Genomic DNA, 16,475 nt, shown 5'->3' on the forward strand with positions numbered 1-16,475 from the left:
CAGTACCTCAGAGCTGGGAGGTGGGCAGAGGGTAGGTGAGGGATGCTGGTCTGAAGTTAGGCAGGACTGGGGCAATATAAGCCCCTCCCTCATCTGTCTCCCCTCTCCATCCCCAGGCCTCCCCGAAACTGTCAGCACAGCAGGAGGCTGAGAGGCAGGCCCTTCAGTCCCTGCGGCAGGGTGGCGCACTGACTGGCAAGTTCATGAGCACATCCTCTATCCCTGGCTGCTTGCTGGGTGTGACACTGGAGGGCGACTCAAGCCCCCATGGGCACGCCTCTCTGCTGCAGCATGTACTGTTGCTGGAGCAGGCCCGGCAGCAGAGCACCCTCATCGCTGGTGAGTGGGCAGGCAGCTGTGCAAGGGAGGAGGGTCAGGCCCCACTTCTGGGGCTCAAGGCAGGACCATCAGGGAGAAGCAGTCAAGGATTCTTTCCAGCCCTGCCATAGCTTCCCTCAGTGGCATCATTGATTTCTTCCACAATCTGCAGCCTGCAGATCCTGTGCTCCGCAACACCTGCTGCATGATGGAGCTCACGTTCCCGAGCAGCGCTGTCCAGTAGAAAGATGACACAAGCCACATGCGTAATTTAGTTTTCTAGTAGCCGCATTAAGACATAAAAAGAAACAGGTGGAGTTAATTTTAATAACGTATTTAACTCACTACATCTAGAATATTATCATTTCAACATACAGTCAATATAAAGAGTTGTCTGTGAGATATTTTGTTTTACACTCTCTTGAAACGTGTGTGTATTTCACATTTAGAGCACATCTCAATTTAGACAGGCCACATTTCAAGTGCTCAGTAGTCAGTGTGGCTGGCAGCTGTGGGATTGGACAGCACCGCTTGGGACAGTCAGCCCTTAAGTAGCCAGTGGCATCAGAAGAGGTTCTGCTTAAAAGACACGTGGTCCTGGCTCCCAGGCTCCCCAGCCCAGGATCCATGTTCATGAGCAGGGAGGTCTTGTTGTAGGTGGGAAGAACTAGTCACTGTTTTCACTCACATGGAGGGCCCAAGACTATATGGGCAAACATAAGTGAATCAAAGGGAGAGAATGGAGAATCCGGGAAGGCTTGCTGGAGGCAGTGGCTCTTAGCTGTGAGACTGTTTCATTATGGGGAGGAGGAAGAATGGGGCTCAGATTTGGGGTCAGGGTACTCCAGGCCCCTCCATAGTTTTTCCTGAGTGTATGGGTGGTGGTGTTTTAGGATGGGGAGAGTATTGGGATGGGATGAGGGGCCTGACAATAATGGTTACTATCCTCCCTGCACCTGACAGTGCCGCTCCATGGGCAGTCCCCACTGGTGACGGGTGAACGAGTGGCTACCAGCATGCGGACGGTGGGCAAGCTCCCGAGGCACCGGCCCCTGAGCCGCACTCAGTCCTCGCCGCTACCCCAGAGCCCCCAGGCCCTGCAGCAGCTGGTCATGCAGCAGCAGCACCAGCAGTTCCTGGAGAAGCAGAAGCAGCAGCAGCTGCAGCTGGGCAAGGTGAGCCGGGAGAAGCAAACGTGCAGGGCTGTGCTGGGGGCAGGACCAGGCTGACAGGAAGGGAGAGGGGGCTGACACCCAAGGCCACTCCCCGGTGCCACATCTGCTCAGAGGAGCCACCTTGCCTTTTTCTAATTCACATGGCTCTGTAAGGGCTGGGTGGCTGCAGGGGAGAGGGGAGGGAAGGATGGACCCTCCTGGGCCACAGGTTGCACGGCTGCTCCCCCTCCCAGCTGATGCGTTCCCTCTGCTCTGCTCCCAGATCCTCACGAAGACTGGGGAGCTGCCTCGACAGCCCACCACCCACCCCGAGGAGACAGAAGAGGAGCTCACAGAGCAGCAGGAGGCCTTGCTGGGGGAGGGAACCCTCACCATACCCCGAGAAGGCTCCACGGAGAGTGAGAGCACGCAGGAGGACCTGGAAGAGGAGGAAGGGGAGGAGGAAGAGGAGGAGGAGGAGGAGGAAGAGGAGGAGGAGGACTGCATCCAGGTCAAGGATGAGGAGGGCGAGAGTGGCGCTGAGGAGGGACCTGACTTGGAGGAGTCCAGAACTGGTTACAGAAAGGTGCCCCCTCCCCCAGGCCTTGATCACCATCCCTCTGTCCTTCCTCCTTTCCGCCCTGCCCTTCCCTCTCCCCAGTCTGCAGTGCCCAGGCTGTGCAGGGCCAGCTTTGTGAAGAGAGCAAAAAGGGAGTAGGAAAAGCAAGGAGCTGTGGAAGAGAGGGACGGCTGGTGTTGGTCTCAGAGCTGTCAATACCAGTCGCCAGCCCCTCCCTGCCTCTGTCTGTGATCGCCCCCGCCTGTCTGCTTGTGTGTGTGTTTGTATGTACGTGGCCGTATCTGCATTTCTGCCTGCGTAGGGTCGGTTGTGCGTTGGTCCCTGTGTGTGCCTGTGTACGTGTGTACACACACACCCTCACTGTTACTACAGTATGCCCTGTGCCTAGTGCGCATTTCATTCATTGCGGCCACAGCTGAGCCCTCGGGGCCTGACTCATCCCACCCCTCCCACACACTTACCTCAATGCTACTCTGGCATGACTCATCACTGTCCTCCCATCCCTCCCCTTCTCCTGGGAGATGAGACAATGAAGGCTGGAGTTTCTTTCTGTTCCTGGAGGGAGGGGGTGGGGGGAAAGAGGAGGTTTAGAAGGGCTGGCTTGGGGACCCCCCTGGAGGCCCCCGGGACACCTGTCCTCACATGCATCTCAGGCTAAGCCTCACCTAGGCTCCCTCCTACTCTCCTCCCTCCAGGTGTTCTCAGATGCCCAGCAGCTGCAGCCACTACAGGTGTACCAGGCACCCCTCAGCCTGTCCACTGTGCCCCACCAGGCCCTGGGCCGAACCCAGTCCTCACCTGCTGCTCCTGGGGGCATGAAGAGCCCCCCAGACCAGCCCACCAAGCACCTCTTCACCACAGGTGAGCCCCACTACTGCCGACTGCCCTTCCACCTTGTGCCAGGGGCCTGTACATGCATTCAGCCTGGTGGGAATCGTGAAGAGATACAGCCCCTGCCCTGAAGGGATTGCCAGGGCCCCTCAGAGTGCCCTGAAGGGAGGGAAAACCGGCCTTCGTCCTCTCCCTGTGCACCACCAGCCACCTGTGGTAGTGGGGGCATCCTCTGTCCCACCGCGAGGGAGTGGTGATCCCCTGTCCATACCCACTGGGGCAGCATCTTTTCCAGGGCCCCCACCCACTGCTGCCGAGGGACCCCTGGTTTTGTGCCATCACCGCACAAGCCCTCCAGTGGGTGGAGAAAGCCCACTGTCTCAGTCGGATCCTGCCCTTCCAGCTTCCCCTGTCTCCCTGTGAGGGCAAGTGTGAGGCCTCTGTCCATTCCAGAAAGCCCTTCCACTTGACGCTGCCCTGTGCTGGGGCCACAGATGCCTGAGGGTGGTCTCACCTCATCAGTGGGGAGTGGGGCGGGGGAGCAGCACACAAGGGCTGTGACAGGAGTGGGGAAAGGAGGATGTGCCATGAGGGTCCATTGCTAGGGGCGTAGTAGGCAGAGATGAAAACCAGTGCGGGTGTCAAGGGCAGCCTCGGTGAGGTTTGAGGACCAGGGAGGCTGGACAGGCAGTAATGGAGGAAAAAATTTCAGGAGGAGAGAAGAGGGGTGGGTGTGTGGGAGGGTGGCTGGGGTGGGCTGGGGAGAGCTCAATAAGCTCTTCTGAGGATTGCGGTGGCCAGCCTATCACATGGCCCAGAGCAGAGCTGACGGACAGGTATGTCTCTGGCTCAGGCGTGGTTTACGACACATTCATGCTGAAGCACCAGTGCATGTGCGGAAACACACATGTGCACCCTGAGCACGCTGGCCGGATCCAGAGCATCTGGTCTCGGCTGCAGGAGACGGGCCTGCTCAGCAAGTGTGAGGTAAGGGAGCCCCTCCTTCCTTCAGCCCCCAACGCAAACCCAGAGAAGGCCTTTTTGCCTCCCTGTTGGTGAAGCCTCTTTCCGTGTCTCTGTACAACCCCTGACCTCAGGGCCAGTCCCCCCATCCCTTACAGCCTGTTTTCCCCTATGGTCCCCCACGAAATCGGGGAGGGTCCTGGCCTGGGGTCCCCAGGGGGGGGCCAGGTTATATTTTCTCAAAAGCCTTTGGATCTCCTGAGATCAGAAGTGGCTCCATGTGCCCCAGGCTGTGGGGCAGAGAGGGTCTGGGCTTCACGGAGAGCTGGACCTTCAGTGCCACGCTTCTCCTGATCTCCCCTGCCAGCGGATCCGAGGTCGAAAAGCCACACTGGATGAGATTCAGACGGTGCACTCTGAATACCATACCCTGCTCTATGGGACCAGCCCCCTCAACCGACAGAAGCTGGACAGCAAGAAGTTGCTTGGTGAGTCAGCAGGCTGACGGGCAGGGTGTGGGCCGGGCCTTGTCCACTGCCTGGGTGGGATAGGGGGCTGTCAGGAAGACTGCTTGGCCAGGGTAGGCAAGTGGGTCCTGTTGAGCACAGGTCATCCCCAAGGCAGAGGTGATACAGTGCCATATTGCATACCTCCAAGGGACTCTGTTCATGTAGAATATGACATTATCAGAGCATGCTGGTGGGAGTGCAGTGCAGAGTGGAAGGTGAGGGGTCTGGCTTGGTGATGGGGGTGTGTTTTGCTCTTCTTCCCAAATGATCCTGCCCCTTTCTCCCTGCTGTCTGCCCCAGAGGCAGGATGTACCCCCAGAACAGGGGACAGACATCTCCCAACGGGTATGGGCTGCAGAAGCCTGTCCTGAGCTTGCGTCTTTTTCTATGACTGAACTCACTGCCCTCTGCACACCCCAACCTACAGCCTTGGCAGTGGAGGCAACTTCCAGAGTAGCTCTGTTTCTCTTCCCTGCAGGCCCCATCAGCCAGAAGATGTACGCCATGCTGCCTTGTGGGGGTATCGGGGTGAGTAGGGCACCTGCCAGTGGGGGTTGGTGGATGGTTCTCCCAATTTTGGCCCCTCCCTTCCTGCCCAACATGGCTGCTGGCTGTCCAAGTGCCCATCCCCATTCTTGCCCTCCCCCTGCAGGGGGCACGCTGAAGCCTGCTCTCCTGCCCCTGCAGGTGGACAGTGACACTGTATGGAATGAGATGCACTCCTCCAGTGCCGTGCGCATGGCGGTGGGCTGCCTGGTGGAGCTGGCTTTCAAGGTGGCAGCTGGAGAGCTTAAGGTGAGTACTGGCAGGGGGGAGCTAAGCACTGCTTGGCTTGGTCTTGTATCCTCAGGAGCCGAGGATGGGGCAGCCTTAGCTTTCCCTTCAGTAAGGCATGGTCCTTTGCAACCTCAGCTTTCAGGTGCCAGAGTTGGGAGGAGGTGACAGTTCTAAGGCCAGCTGGGGGATGAGGGGTAAAGAGGGACCAACAAAGTGGCCCTAGTGTCTGGTGCTCTCATGGGCATCTCAAGACCTGGGATGGTCTGCCTGTCTGCCCACGTGGCCCACAGCTGGCCACAGGTGTGTATGATACATGTTTCTGATCTGTGTTTTCTTTCCTGCTTGGCTTATGTTTCTGTCCTTCTGTGTCCACCCCTCTGTGGCCACCTTGCCTGCCTGTCTGTCTCTTATCTCTGTCCCTCTGTCTGCAACTTTTCAGAATGGATTTGCCATTATCCGGCCCCCAGGACACCATGCTGAGGAATCCACAGCCATGTGAGTGCCACCCCAGCCCTGCACTAGACCTGCAGTCCTCACCCTTTTTCCCTCTCAGCAAGGTGATGCATGTATCCTGCTCATGGAGCAAACCACTGCTAAGGCTGACCTCCCCACCCTTTCTCCCCCTTCCCTCAGGGGATTCTGCTTCTTCAACTCCGTAGCCATCACAACCAAACTCTTGCAGCAGAAGCTGAATGTGGGCAAGGTTCTCATCGTGGACTGGGTAAGCAGTGAGCTGCTGGGGTCAGGGTCAACCTTCAGGAAGCCCCCACCCAACCCTGCCTTCTCTTCCTCGGGTGCCCACGCTGGAGCTGGGCCTGATGGCTTACTTTACATCCTCCTCCTGGAGCATTAGCCCAATCCTCCATTTCCTTGGGACTCCCTCCTCATTAGGAGACTCGAAAGTGGTTTTAGCCCCTGGTCCATCTTGGCCCCCACCTTGCAGCTTCAAGTAACTGAAAGGACTTTCTACCTTGAACAGTAGAGACCAATTCCATCGTAATATCATGACACAGTGTACTCACACCACCTTATGTAGGAAGGAAGAATTAGGATGTCCATTTCTACATATGGAGACACTGAGCTGTTGGGTGACTTACCTAACCAAGGTCGCTTCGTTTGGGATGTTGGCACTGGGTTTCAAATCAGGTCTTTTGGCCCCAACACTTGTACTCTTGCTCCTACACAGTGCTTCTCAAACCCTGTCTCTCTTGGCAGAGGGAAAGGCACCCACCACTCCCTGTGAGCTGGGGAAGTAGCCATGAGCAATCCTCATCAAGGGTGAAATCTCTTTGAAGACCAACTTTGGCTTAAAAATTAATGTTAATGTTGGATTTTTCTTCAGAATGTATCTGTGTGTTTTTTTAAAAAAATATTTTTATTGATTTCAGAGAGGAAGGGAGAGAGAGATAGAAACATCAATGATGAGAGAGAATCATTTGCTTGGTTGCCTCCTGTACACCCCCCACTGGGGATCCAGCCTGCAACCTGGGCATGTGCCCTGACCAGGAATCGGACCATGACCTGGTTCACAGGTTGATGCTCAACCACTGAGCCATGCGGGTTGCACTATATCTATTTGTTTTCCAAGGCTTACTAGCCTTAACGTTGCCCTCCATGCTGTTGTATAGAATGGGCCCTGGGGAGAGTAGCCACATTCGCTTCGTGGCTTTGCATCTACCCTGCACAGCTCCTGGTTAGAGAAGCATAGGGTGATACTGTTGTGAACAGAACACAGATGTCCTGTAGCTAGTGGTGGGCTATACCCCAGGCTCACCATATTGGTGGGGGGTGATAAGTGGAATTTTTACCTTTGGGCTAGAGCCTGGGCCATTTTCCTGATGCTTTCACTCCTCCGCACTAGGACATTCACCATGGCAATGGCACCCAGCAAGCATTCTACAATGACCCCTCCGTGCTCTACATCTCCCTGCATCGCTACGACAATGGGAACTTCTTTCCAGGCTCCGGGGCTCCTGAAGAGGTACAGCTCCTGGGTTCAAATGTGGGGCCCCTTAGGGAGGTAGCAGAATGGGACCTGGCAGGGAGTCCTGGAGGCCCTTGGTGGTGCTGGTACCTGGGGAGTCTGGGCTCCTAGTGGGAGGACCACACCGGCCAACTGCCCTTCCATGCAGAGCAGAGGTCAGTGGAGTGAGGGCTGGAGGTAGGGCTGAGGGTGGGGGCAACTTCTGGGATCCCTAGGCAGTGAGAATAACCCCTCCCCCACCGTGCTGCCAGGTTGGCGGAGGGCCGGGCATGGGGTACAATGTGAACGTGGCATGGACGGGAGGTGTGGACCCCCCCATCGGAGACGTGGAATACCTAACAGCCTTCAGGTGAAGCCTGAGAAGGGCCAAGGGAGGGGTGGGAGCCCCCGGGCCCTGCCGTGGGAGGGTAGAGACACTCAGTTTGGTGTAGGTGGAGGGGGTTGTCTTGGGGAACACAGTGGGGCGAGGCCTGGCTCAGCCTCCTGCCAGGGTCAGCTTGGGCCCTCCCTTTGCAGGACAGTGGTGATGCCCATTGCCCACGAGTTCTCACCTGACATGGTCCTAGTCTCCGCCGGGTTTGATGCTGTTGAGGGACACCTGTCTCCGCTGGGTGGCTACTCTGTCACCGCCAGATGTGAGCCTGCTGGGGGATTAAGGGAGGCTGTGGAACAGTAAGGATGGGGTCAAGTGGGGGTGTGGAGCAGGTATAGACTGATACTGCACAGTTGGGAGGAGAGCTGGGGCAGGTCCAAGACTTGCAATAATCCTGGCAGTGCCCCCTAGTTTCCCTCTGCCAATCCTGGCCTTGAAAAGGCAAGCAAGGAGGGAGGTGGGGGGAATAGCAGAGGGTGTATCTCCTCCCGGAGTCCTAGGCATGGAGCTTGTTGATCCATCCTGTATCAGTGGTGTTCTTTAAAAGACATCTAATTGCATTTTTAAAGCTTGTCTGTTATGTTTAGTCTTTAATGGAGCATTTAGTTCATTGACATTAAATTTTATTATGGATATATACACACGTTTGAGTTTAAGTCTGCCATCTTATTTTGTGCTGTTTGTCCCACCTCTTGTTTCTATTTCTCTCCTTTCTTACCTTCTCTTGAATTCTTTTTTTTTTTTTTTTTACCATTTCATCTCTCTTCACTCATCCCTAAAGGTTTTGGCCACTTGACCAGGCAGCTGATGACGTTGGCAGGGGGCCGGGTGGTGCTGGCCCTGGAGGGAGGCCACGACTTGACCGCCATCTGTGATGCCTCTGAGGCCTGTGTCTCGGCTCTGCTCAGCGTGGAGGTGAGGGGTGAAGGGAGGGGCTGGGGGATGTGGGCCAGTAGGCCAGGTTCTGAGAGGCCGGGAGGAAAGGCCCCTTCCTGGGTCAAGCAGTACCGAGGGCCCTTGGGAAGGTTTTCCTGGGTCCTAAGGACAGCTAGAGGCCAGGAGAGCTTTCTGAGTAAGGGTTCCTCCTATCATGAGAGATGTCTGAGGCTGAATGGGGTGGTTAGAACGTCAGGCACCATCACCCATTCCCCACCCTAAGCCTTCTCTTCTTTCTGCTGCCAGCTACAGCCCTTGGATGAGACAGTCTTACAGCAAAAGCCCAACATCAACGCAGTGGCCACGCTAGAGAAAGTCATCGAGATCCAGAGTATGTGGGGACAGGTGGAGGGGCTCAGACCTTACCAGAGGGGCGGAGCTTAGGGGTGTGCCAGGGCTGGGGATGAACAAATTCATATGGTGGTTTTTGCCCTCCCTGACCTCCTGCTCGTCTCTCATCCACAGGCAAACACTGGAGTTGTGTGCAGAGGTTTGCTGCTGGTCTGGGTCGTTCCCTGCGGGAGGCCCAGGCAGGTGAGACGGAGGAGGCCGAGACTGTGAGCGCCATGGCCTTGCTGTCAGTGGGGGCCGAGCAGGCCCAGGCTGCTGCAGCCAGGGAGCACAGCCCCAGGTGAGGTTCCTCCCACCTCTCTGCCCTCGCCTACGCTGAGGACCCCACTCAATGCCCCTCCATGTGCTTGTCCCCACAGGCCAGCAGAGGAACCTATGGAGCAGGAGCCTGCCCTATGACGCCCCGGCCCCATCCTCTGGGCTTCATCATTGTGATTTTGTTTATTTTTTCTATTAAAAACAAAAAGTCACACATTCAATGACGTGTGCCGTGTGGGTCTCTCAGCCTCGCCCCTCCTGCTCCTCTAAGCTGTCTCAGGCCCCTTCCCCTGTGGCCCACATCTCAGCTCTAAAAGTTTGCTTCCTCTGTAGGATGTGAGGCTATCTTTTGCAGCCTCTCTCCATATTGTATCTCACACCCACTTTCCCAAATTCTATCCTTTTCCCCCTTGGAGCCTGGGCCAGCTCAAGGTGGGTAGGGGGCCAGATAGTACCTTTTGTTTCTGGAGTCTCCCTGAGTGAGGACGGAACAGGAAGTTTGGTGCCTTGGTTTCAGCTGACTTGGGGGGAAATGCCTTAATTTCACCCTCCTCCTCTCTGGCTTTGGGAGGTCCTGAAGGGTCTCTCTACCGTCAAGGATGTAGAGCGGAGGGGAGGTGGGCTCCTGCCCAACGATTCCCCACCCTTTTCCCCACTCTGTTGTCCTCACCATCTCTGCACAGACTTCTTTCTCCTCCGCCTTTCTCCTGGCCTCAGCACCAAAGGGAAGGCTTATGCCCTGGGATGTGGGCCTGAAGTCTGTGGGCAGGGCTGTCTTGCTTTACATTTCTTAGGGGCTATTTCCCCTTCCAGGGGCTGGAGTGGGTGGGAGGGATGGGGCTGGACTCCTGGGTTATGAGGGGCCTGGAGGAGCCTCAGCTCCAGGCCTGCTTTCCAACTTACTCTGTTGGCCTTCCTGCCTCTCTGCTGACACAGACTGGGGAGGGAAAGGAGAAGGTGGTCCCTGCAGGGGCGCTGTAAGCTGGTGAGAGTGCCCTTGAGTTCAGGACCAGATTTCCCAGTCATCCAGCATGCTGCAAGCAGAGTGGCCCACCTCTCTCCAGGGACCTTTTGCTTTGAAGCCTGGGGATGGTGAGAATGGGGGCTCTAGAAGGGTCGAGGCCAGAACCTAGAAACATAGAAGTCTGCCCTCAGCTGGAGCTTCCATTCCTCCTGGGCTTCCTTTGCTGGCCACCAGCCCAAGGAAGCTAAGATCAGGAGGGGGTGCCGCCCTTTCTCTTTCCCAGAAGCCCAGCCTAGTTCCATTTCTGGGGCTGGAGGCCCACAAGGCTTCTAGGGAATGCTGTCCAGCCTGTAGGAAACCAAAGATGGGAAGTGGCTCCCAGGGGGCTGAGTCTTCCTCTCTCCTTCCCAATACCACATACACTTTTTTTCTTCCCATCCTTGGGCCCCACCAATCTGTTTACATATTACCCTGATGGGGCCTGAGCAAGGTTGAGGGAGCCAGGGGAGGGGCAGGAGTCCCACCACCATCAGTTCATTGTGCACTTGTCTTACGTGTTGTGTCCTAGATCCTCCTGGGGGATGGGGGTTGGGCTGGGCTCAGTGTGTCAGGCCTCCCCATGCTGAGCCCCAGCTCTGGACCCCTTACCTCCCATCTTCCAGTGGCTGGTTTGGTTCTCATGTAAGCCCACTCCTTGCTTTGTCTCCTGGATATGGTTTTCAGTTAAGTATTTTGTAACCCATAACATTGTGTGTCCTTGTATAAATAAATTTGTTTCTGGCAGTGCCTTCGGGGGCCAGTGTCTCTGTCCTCTGGGCTCCCAAATGGAGTAGAGGTTCTTATTTCCCCTCTTGGCCAAAAAAATTGCTCTTCTCTCCAGCCCCTGGACCCAGTTTAGGAAACAGGAGGCTGGGTGCATTTCTGTCCAGTAGGTTAAAGACAAGGTTTCACTGAAGGTAGCCACAGCACCACATAAGACCTCTCGGATGGCCGAGGTGGTGATGGTGGCCAGGGCTGAAGGTCTCAACTGAATATTTACAGCCCTCCTCTCTCCTTTCGACTCTCTGCCTCTATGGAAACAGGGTTGGAGGTGGGTGGAGAACAGGTGGCCCAGGCAGATCCCACTCGTGTGCACACGGACAAGTTTAGTGGACATGTACACATAGGTAAGAGAGTCCAGAAGTGTTTAAGGGCTTTATTGGGGCCACTCTGAGCCCCTCACAGTGTTGCAGGAACCCACTGGTCTTGCTGTTGCCTTTGCTTTTTGGGGACTTGGGAAGGAGGGCAGGAGGAGGGCCATCCTTTCTGGGAAAGGGAAGGCCCTTCTTTGGAGCTAAGCCAGGTGGTGGGAGAAGTGGGAAATTCAAGATGAGTAGGGCCTTTAGGGGGGCTGGAAGAGGATGGGGCTGCCTCCTGGAGTGTGGAGGTCACGGAGTGTTGGCTTTGTAGGAGGCACCTGAAGTCAGGAAGAGTGGATGGGTGGTGCTTCCTGGGCACTGAATGTGAGCACCACCCAGGGCACAAGGGCCAGGACCAAGCATGGCCAGAGGGTATATTTGAGGAAATTGAAGATGTAGAAAAGGCTGATCTGAGGTGGGTAGCCCAGCCAATTCAGGGGGCCCAGCAGCCCCATGGCCAACACAAGGCAGGCTATCTTCTGTCCATTTCCCAGGTATGCTCGCCGTACTGGGGCATAGCAGGGGGAGTGGAGGGCGATGCCCAGACCCAGGGCGGCCCCTGAATCGCGGCTCAGAGAGGCAAAGGGCCGGCTGTCGATGTGCACCCACTCAGGCCGCTCACACCACTTGGAGGCTAGGCTGATGGACCTGTTGGGAGGAAAAGTCTTTGCCAGGAGAGATATCCCCTAGAATCTAGAGAGCCAATGGCTCTCATCCCCATTGGGGCCTACCCCCATGTTCTTCTGAGACCTATGTTTGTGAATAGGTAATGTGTCCTTTCTTAGTATAGTGAACCAGAGACCCACCAGGCTAGGTACAGGTAAGGCAGGACAGGCCCAGCCTGCCCAAGCTTTAAAGCAGGACTTACCATGAAAGATCCAGGCCCAGTGTAAAGAGGATCCAATAGATGAGGCTGGCACCCAGCAAGAGGGCCAGAGAGGTCAACCCGTAGAAGCTTAGCTCCCGCTGTGCGGGCACCCGGGGGGTCATCAGCCAGCCCAGGGCAGCACCTGAATGAGTAGGGTGACAGCAGCTTCAAGGAGTTGGGGACATGACCCACCCTGAGCTACAATGCAGTTTGGCAAAATAGACTGGTCTTCCCACTGCCGACAACACCCTCTGGGCCCATCCTGTTCTAGTTGCTCACCAGTTATCAGGCCAGCCAACACCTGGTGAGGGAAATGTGCTAAGAGGAAGATTCGGGACAGACCGACAGCCAGTAGGAAGGTGCAGTAAGCCAGGATCGGCATCACCCTCACCCAGCGGCTAGAAAAAAGAGAGGCAAATGGTCTAGGGCAACAGTCGCCAATCGGCGGTCCGCGGACCACTGGTGGTCCGTGAGGTGCGAAAGGTTGGTTTAGGGCAGTGGTCGGCAAACTGTGGCTCGTGAGCCGTGGTTTGCCGCTCTGTTGACTAATGAGTTTGCCGACCACTGGTCTAGGGGATGTCTGGATACAGTTCAGTTTTCCACGGCACAAATGCCCAGGCTCCCAAACTGCCCTGTTGCTGGGCCTTTTGGGTCCAGGGTACCATTGCCTCTGACCCCACTGGTGGGCAATGCCCAGGTGTACCTGTGTGCCCGAGTGGCCAGCTGGGAAGAGATGGCTGTCATTATAGGCCAGAGGGCTGCTCCTGTGATCATGCAGTGTCCAGAAGGGCTGCCTGTGGGGGAAACAGAAGCTTGTGATGAGAGGATGGGGGTGGAACCCAGGTGCCCCTGGTGATAGCTCAACAGAGCTACCTCCCGGTGGCTGAGAAGAGAACCTTTCCCCAGCACAGCCCATAGCTCCCTCCGCCCTGAAGCTTTCTTCACCCCTCCCTGAGGCCACTGCTCTCAGGTTTGGCTCTACTCTAAACAAGGTGGGCAGCTGGCGCACTGGCATAGGTGCTCTCCTCCTAGAATTCAGCGTGGTCCTCCTAGAGCTTCTTTATTCTCTGGCCCAGTAATTGTGGGGTGGACCTATTGGTTGGGCCACCCCGGCTGAAAAGGACTCTGAAACACTCCCCCAAATCCTAACTACACAGGAAAAGGGAGGTTTGAGGCTTCTTACCTGGACCAGTTTCACAAGAAGAGGGGAACTGGTGAACCTGGACTGGGGCCTGGCTGTAGTACCCAGACTCATGGATCCACCAAAATGGCCTGTCTCCAAAAAGGAGCCTAGAAGAGAACAGATGCAAGATGATACTGTGCTCACACAGAGTCAAAGGGACAAGAGAGGGGCAGAACACCTGGGGGTACTCTAGAGGTAGAGTCAGAGCGAGAGTCCAGGCCTAGCTGGTTTGCTCAGTGGATAGAGTGTTAGCCTGTGGACTGAAGGGTCCCAGGTTTGATTCCGGCAAAGGGCACATGCCTGGATTGTGGGCTTGATCCCCAGTAGGGGGTGTGCAGGAGGCAGCCAATCAATGATTCTCTTTCATCATTGATGCTTCTATCTTGCTCTCCCTCTCTGAATAATAATAAATATATATATATATATATATATATATATATATATATGAAAAAAAGAAAAGGATTCCTATTCTGTACTGTTACATTGCCATGGATTTTTACCTTGGAACAGAAGAAAGCACACTATTTTTTAAAAAAGTGATAAGGAGCCTGGCCAGCATGGCTCAGTGGTTGAGCATCAACCTATGAACCAGGAGATCACGGTTCGATTCCTGGTCAGGGCTCATGCCCGGGTTGTGGGCTCAATCCCCAGTGTGGGGACTGCAGGAGGCAGCCAATCAATGATTCTCTCTCAGCATTGATGTTTCTATCTCCCTCTCTCTAACACCATATATATATATATATATTTTAAAATATATTTTTATTGATTTTAGAGAGGAAGGGAGAGGGATAGAGAGATAGAAACATCAATGATGAGAGAGAATCATTGATTGGCTGCCTCCTGCACACCCCCTACTGGGGATCGAGCCTGCAACCCAGGCATGTGTCCTTGGCTGGAATCGAACCTGGGACCTTTCAGTCCGCAGGCGGATGCTCTATCCACTGAGCCAAACCAGCTAGGGCAAAACATATATATTTTTTAAAGTGATAAGGGGGTAAGAGATTGTGGGGGGCGGGTGTATGCTCTGAGATGCTCAGAAGTCCTACTTTTACCCCTCCCACTACAGGACCAGCTCTGCTCTTCTAATCCATAGAGCCCAGGACCTCTCACTGGGCTCCTCCCAGAGCCTCCTGCTTCTCCCTCTCTCTCCATTTCCCAAATTCCAACCTGAATTACCTCCACCTGAATTACTTAGGTAAGTTTCTTATGTCTGGAAATGGGAGTGGGGAATGGGCAGAGGAGACTGAGGAAGAATAAGGAAGACAAAATATTCAAAATCCCCTGGCCTAGGAGATGCTTGGCCAGACCCTGTGAAATCACACAGTGAGAAGGTTGCTGTGGCCAGAAAGAGAAGAGGTGGGAGAGCAGAAGAGAGGCTGGCAGAAAATCAAGAGCTGGGGAGGGAAGTACAGAAGGGACTGCTGCTCTCCATCAAAAACAGCCTTTTCTCACACCAACCAGGTGCTCAATACATACTTAGCAAATGAGTGGGGGTTTTGTCAAGTGGGGGCAGAGGGGGCTTATGAGTGTCTACCTAAGGAGGTGGTCTGATTCTTAGGGGAACAGGACTAGAGAGGGATGCTTATACAGACTCTGAAGAAGAGAGAACACAAAGCAAAGAGCAATTAGGTTAGAAGAAAAGTATTAGACACGGCTTTTACGTTTACAGTAGGGGTGAAAGCCTTGCAGAGAAGAGTACAAGGGAAGGTAACTCCAATTCCGTTATTTAGCAAGACATTCCAGCCCAGTCAAGTGTTTCCTATGAGCCTCCCTTCCCTCTCCCAGGCTGGGAATCTGGCAACAGGGGCTGAGGTGAAGGGAGGTGCAGCTACATGCCCAGTAAAAAGTATAACTGCCTTCGACACCCAAGATAGAACAGGTGGCACAGAGGTAAGCCCCAAAGGCCCCACCCACTTGCCTGGGATTCCTGGCATATAAGTCTGTGTGAAGAGCCTACTAGTGAATGAATGGACAAAGAAGAGAAAGTGCTCCCTGGATGGCAGTGCTTGATTTCAGGGCTTTTCAGACTTTACTGTACACAGGAATCAACGGGGGTCCTTGTTAAAATGCAGAGTCTGATACAGTAGCTCTGGCCCCAGGCCGAGGTTCCACATTTCTATCAAGTTTCCAAGTGCTCCCTATGCTGCTGGTCATGTTCTGAGGACTAAACCTTAAATTGGCAAACCTTCTCCGACCTCAGCAGTTAATGCGAAGCCTGTCACAAAACATGCTTCTTAAAAACGATGTCAAATGAATGAGTGACTAGATGAATGAAAGTGAGTTGAGAAGCAGGACTACAGGCTACTTAAGTCACCATAGATACTTGTTAAAATACTGATAGATTCCCAGCCCTTCCGCTGGAGTTTCTAAATTAGTACGTCTTAGGTGGGATGGGGTATTTGCATTTTAAACATTGCCTTCAGGGGGTTTCTGATAGGGCCTTTTGAGAAACACTGGTCTACTCTAATGAGTATGTTGGGGATTCTGAGGCCTGAATCCAAAATGGGAGGTTTTAAGGCCATGAGTTCACTGGTGAGGGTGGAAGGTGGGGACCTTTGAGGCACCTGCTGAATGGTCAGGGCTAGCGCAGGACTCAGGGCCCTTGGGGATGGGAGAGCAGGTCGCCGGAGGGCTTCGCTATCTCACCACTTGAAGATGAGGTTGAGCCACTCGGTGATGAGGCTGATCCAGAGCACTGCGATGCCCACGCGGCGAGAGGCATAGTAGGCCGCGGGGAAGTAGAACAGGAAGAGGCTCTTGGGATCGCCCAGAAAGGTAACCCAAAGCCACACTTTCTCCAGCCAGGGCAGCTGGTTCTGTAGCGCCTCCGCCATCGCGATGCCAGCGTTCAGCATGGACTCCATGGCGTCCTAGAAGCCGGCCGGGCTGGGGTTTGCTCTAGCGCAGAAGCTGAGGAATCCCGGCGGCTGGGCAGTGCCTACCAACCGCCGTCCAAAGCCCACCCTGGGAGACCCAGGCCCCGCCTTTTTCCGCCGGTGGCCGGCACAAGCCCCGCCCCCGCCCGCCCCGCCTTTGGCCGTCACAAGCTCCCGCGAGCCCGGCCCTTGCCTGGAGCGTTTCCTCCTGCCGTCTTCTTCGGCTTTCCTTTTCTACTGGGCAGCGCAGAGGACAAATCTCTGCGAAGGCGTTTCCGCAGAGCCCCACGTGGCCGCGGTTACCCGCACGTGGGTTTCGGGAGCAGAGGTGGCTATCGCTGCTGTTCTGGGTCGAGGGATGGGCTAACCGGC

General features: G+C 55.2%; 2 protein-coding genes across 9 annotated transcripts in view; one reads left to right on the forward strand and one right to left on the reverse strand.

Moving 5' to 3' along the window:
* The window catches only part of HDAC5 (histone deacetylase 5), a 34,502-nt gene extending 25,247 nt beyond the window's left edge, over positions 1-9,255 (forward strand). For 4 of the 6 annotated variants that reach the window (XM_080680374.1, XM_080680377.1, XM_080680375.1 and 1 more), the window contains 17 exons: positions 117-339; positions 1,282-1,493; positions 1,756-2,058; positions 2,748-2,913; positions 3,737-3,870; positions 4,214-4,334; positions 4,834-4,883; positions 5,043-5,150; positions 5,572-5,627; positions 5,766-5,853; positions 6,994-7,113; positions 7,368-7,465; positions 7,633-7,751; positions 8,271-8,404; positions 8,672-8,756; positions 8,891-9,056; positions 9,136-9,255. In XM_080680374.1, the coding sequence (XP_080536500.1) occupies positions 117-339; positions 1,282-1,493; positions 1,756-2,058; positions 2,748-2,913; positions 3,737-3,870; positions 4,214-4,334; positions 4,834-4,883; positions 5,043-5,150; positions 5,572-5,627; positions 5,766-5,853; positions 6,994-7,113; positions 7,368-7,465; positions 7,633-7,751; positions 8,271-8,404; positions 8,672-8,756; positions 8,891-9,056; positions 9,136-9,175 (2,223 nt within the window). In that variant the 3' untranslated portion in view covers positions 9,176-9,255. The remainder of the gene's footprint in view (positions 1-116; positions 340-1,281; positions 1,494-1,755; positions 2,059-2,747; positions 2,914-3,736; positions 3,871-4,213; positions 4,335-4,833; positions 4,884-5,042; positions 5,151-5,571; positions 5,628-5,765; positions 5,854-6,993; positions 7,114-7,367; positions 7,466-7,632; positions 7,752-8,270; positions 8,405-8,671; positions 8,757-8,890; positions 9,057-9,135) is intronic. The other 2 variants (XM_080680376.1, XM_080680373.1) reach the window with 1 other exon arrangement.
* A 1,911-nt stretch (positions 9,256-11,166) lies between these two features.
* On the reverse strand, positions 11,167-16,336 carry G6PC3 (glucose-6-phosphatase catalytic subunit 3). Of its 3 annotated transcripts, XM_080678716.1 has the most exons (7): positions 16,297-16,336; positions 15,874-16,097; positions 13,228-13,334; positions 12,748-12,838; positions 12,324-12,442; positions 12,045-12,186; positions 11,167-11,824 (listed from the first exon to the last, which is right to left on the reverse strand). In XM_080678716.1, exons 2-7 carry the CDS (start codon positions 16,089-16,091, stop codon positions 11,461-11,463), a joined length of 1,041 nt encoding a protein of 346 aa, XP_080534842.1. In that variant the 5' UTR covers positions 16,092-16,097; positions 16,297-16,336; the 3' UTR covers positions 11,167-11,460. The 3 variants fall into 3 exon arrangements, with proteins under 3 accessions (XP_080534842.1, XP_080534841.1, XP_080534843.1); XM_080678715.1 differs by lacking the exon at positions 16,297-16,336 and having other exon boundaries at positions 15,874-16,220; XM_080678717.1 differs by lacking the exons at positions 12,324-12,442; positions 16,297-16,336 and having other exon boundaries at positions 11,647-11,824; positions 15,874-16,220.
* Between the last annotated feature and the right edge of the window lie 139 nt (positions 16,337-16,475).

This window comes from Plecotus auritus, assembly GCF_963455305.1.
Source record: "Plecotus auritus genome assembly, chromosome: 7".
Classification (NCBI taxonomy): domain Eukaryota; kingdom Metazoa; phylum Chordata; class Mammalia; order Chiroptera; family Vespertilionidae; genus Plecotus; species Plecotus auritus.

Excerpts from the sequence above, each read along its gene's own strand:
- G6PC3 (XM_080678716.1), bottom strand. The coding sequence starts at position 16,091 with ATGGAGTCCATGCTGAACGCTGGCATCGCGATGGCGGAGGCGCTACAG. Across the intron at positions 12,839-13,227 it reads TTCTTGTGAAACTGGTCCAG|GCAGCCCTTCTGGACACTGC; the intron begins GTAAGAAGCCTC and ends TTTCCCCCACAG. Across the intron at positions 12,443-12,747 it reads CTGGCCACTCGGGCACACAG|CCGCTGGGTGAGGGTGATGC; the intron begins GTACACCTGGGC and ends TCTTTTTTCTAG.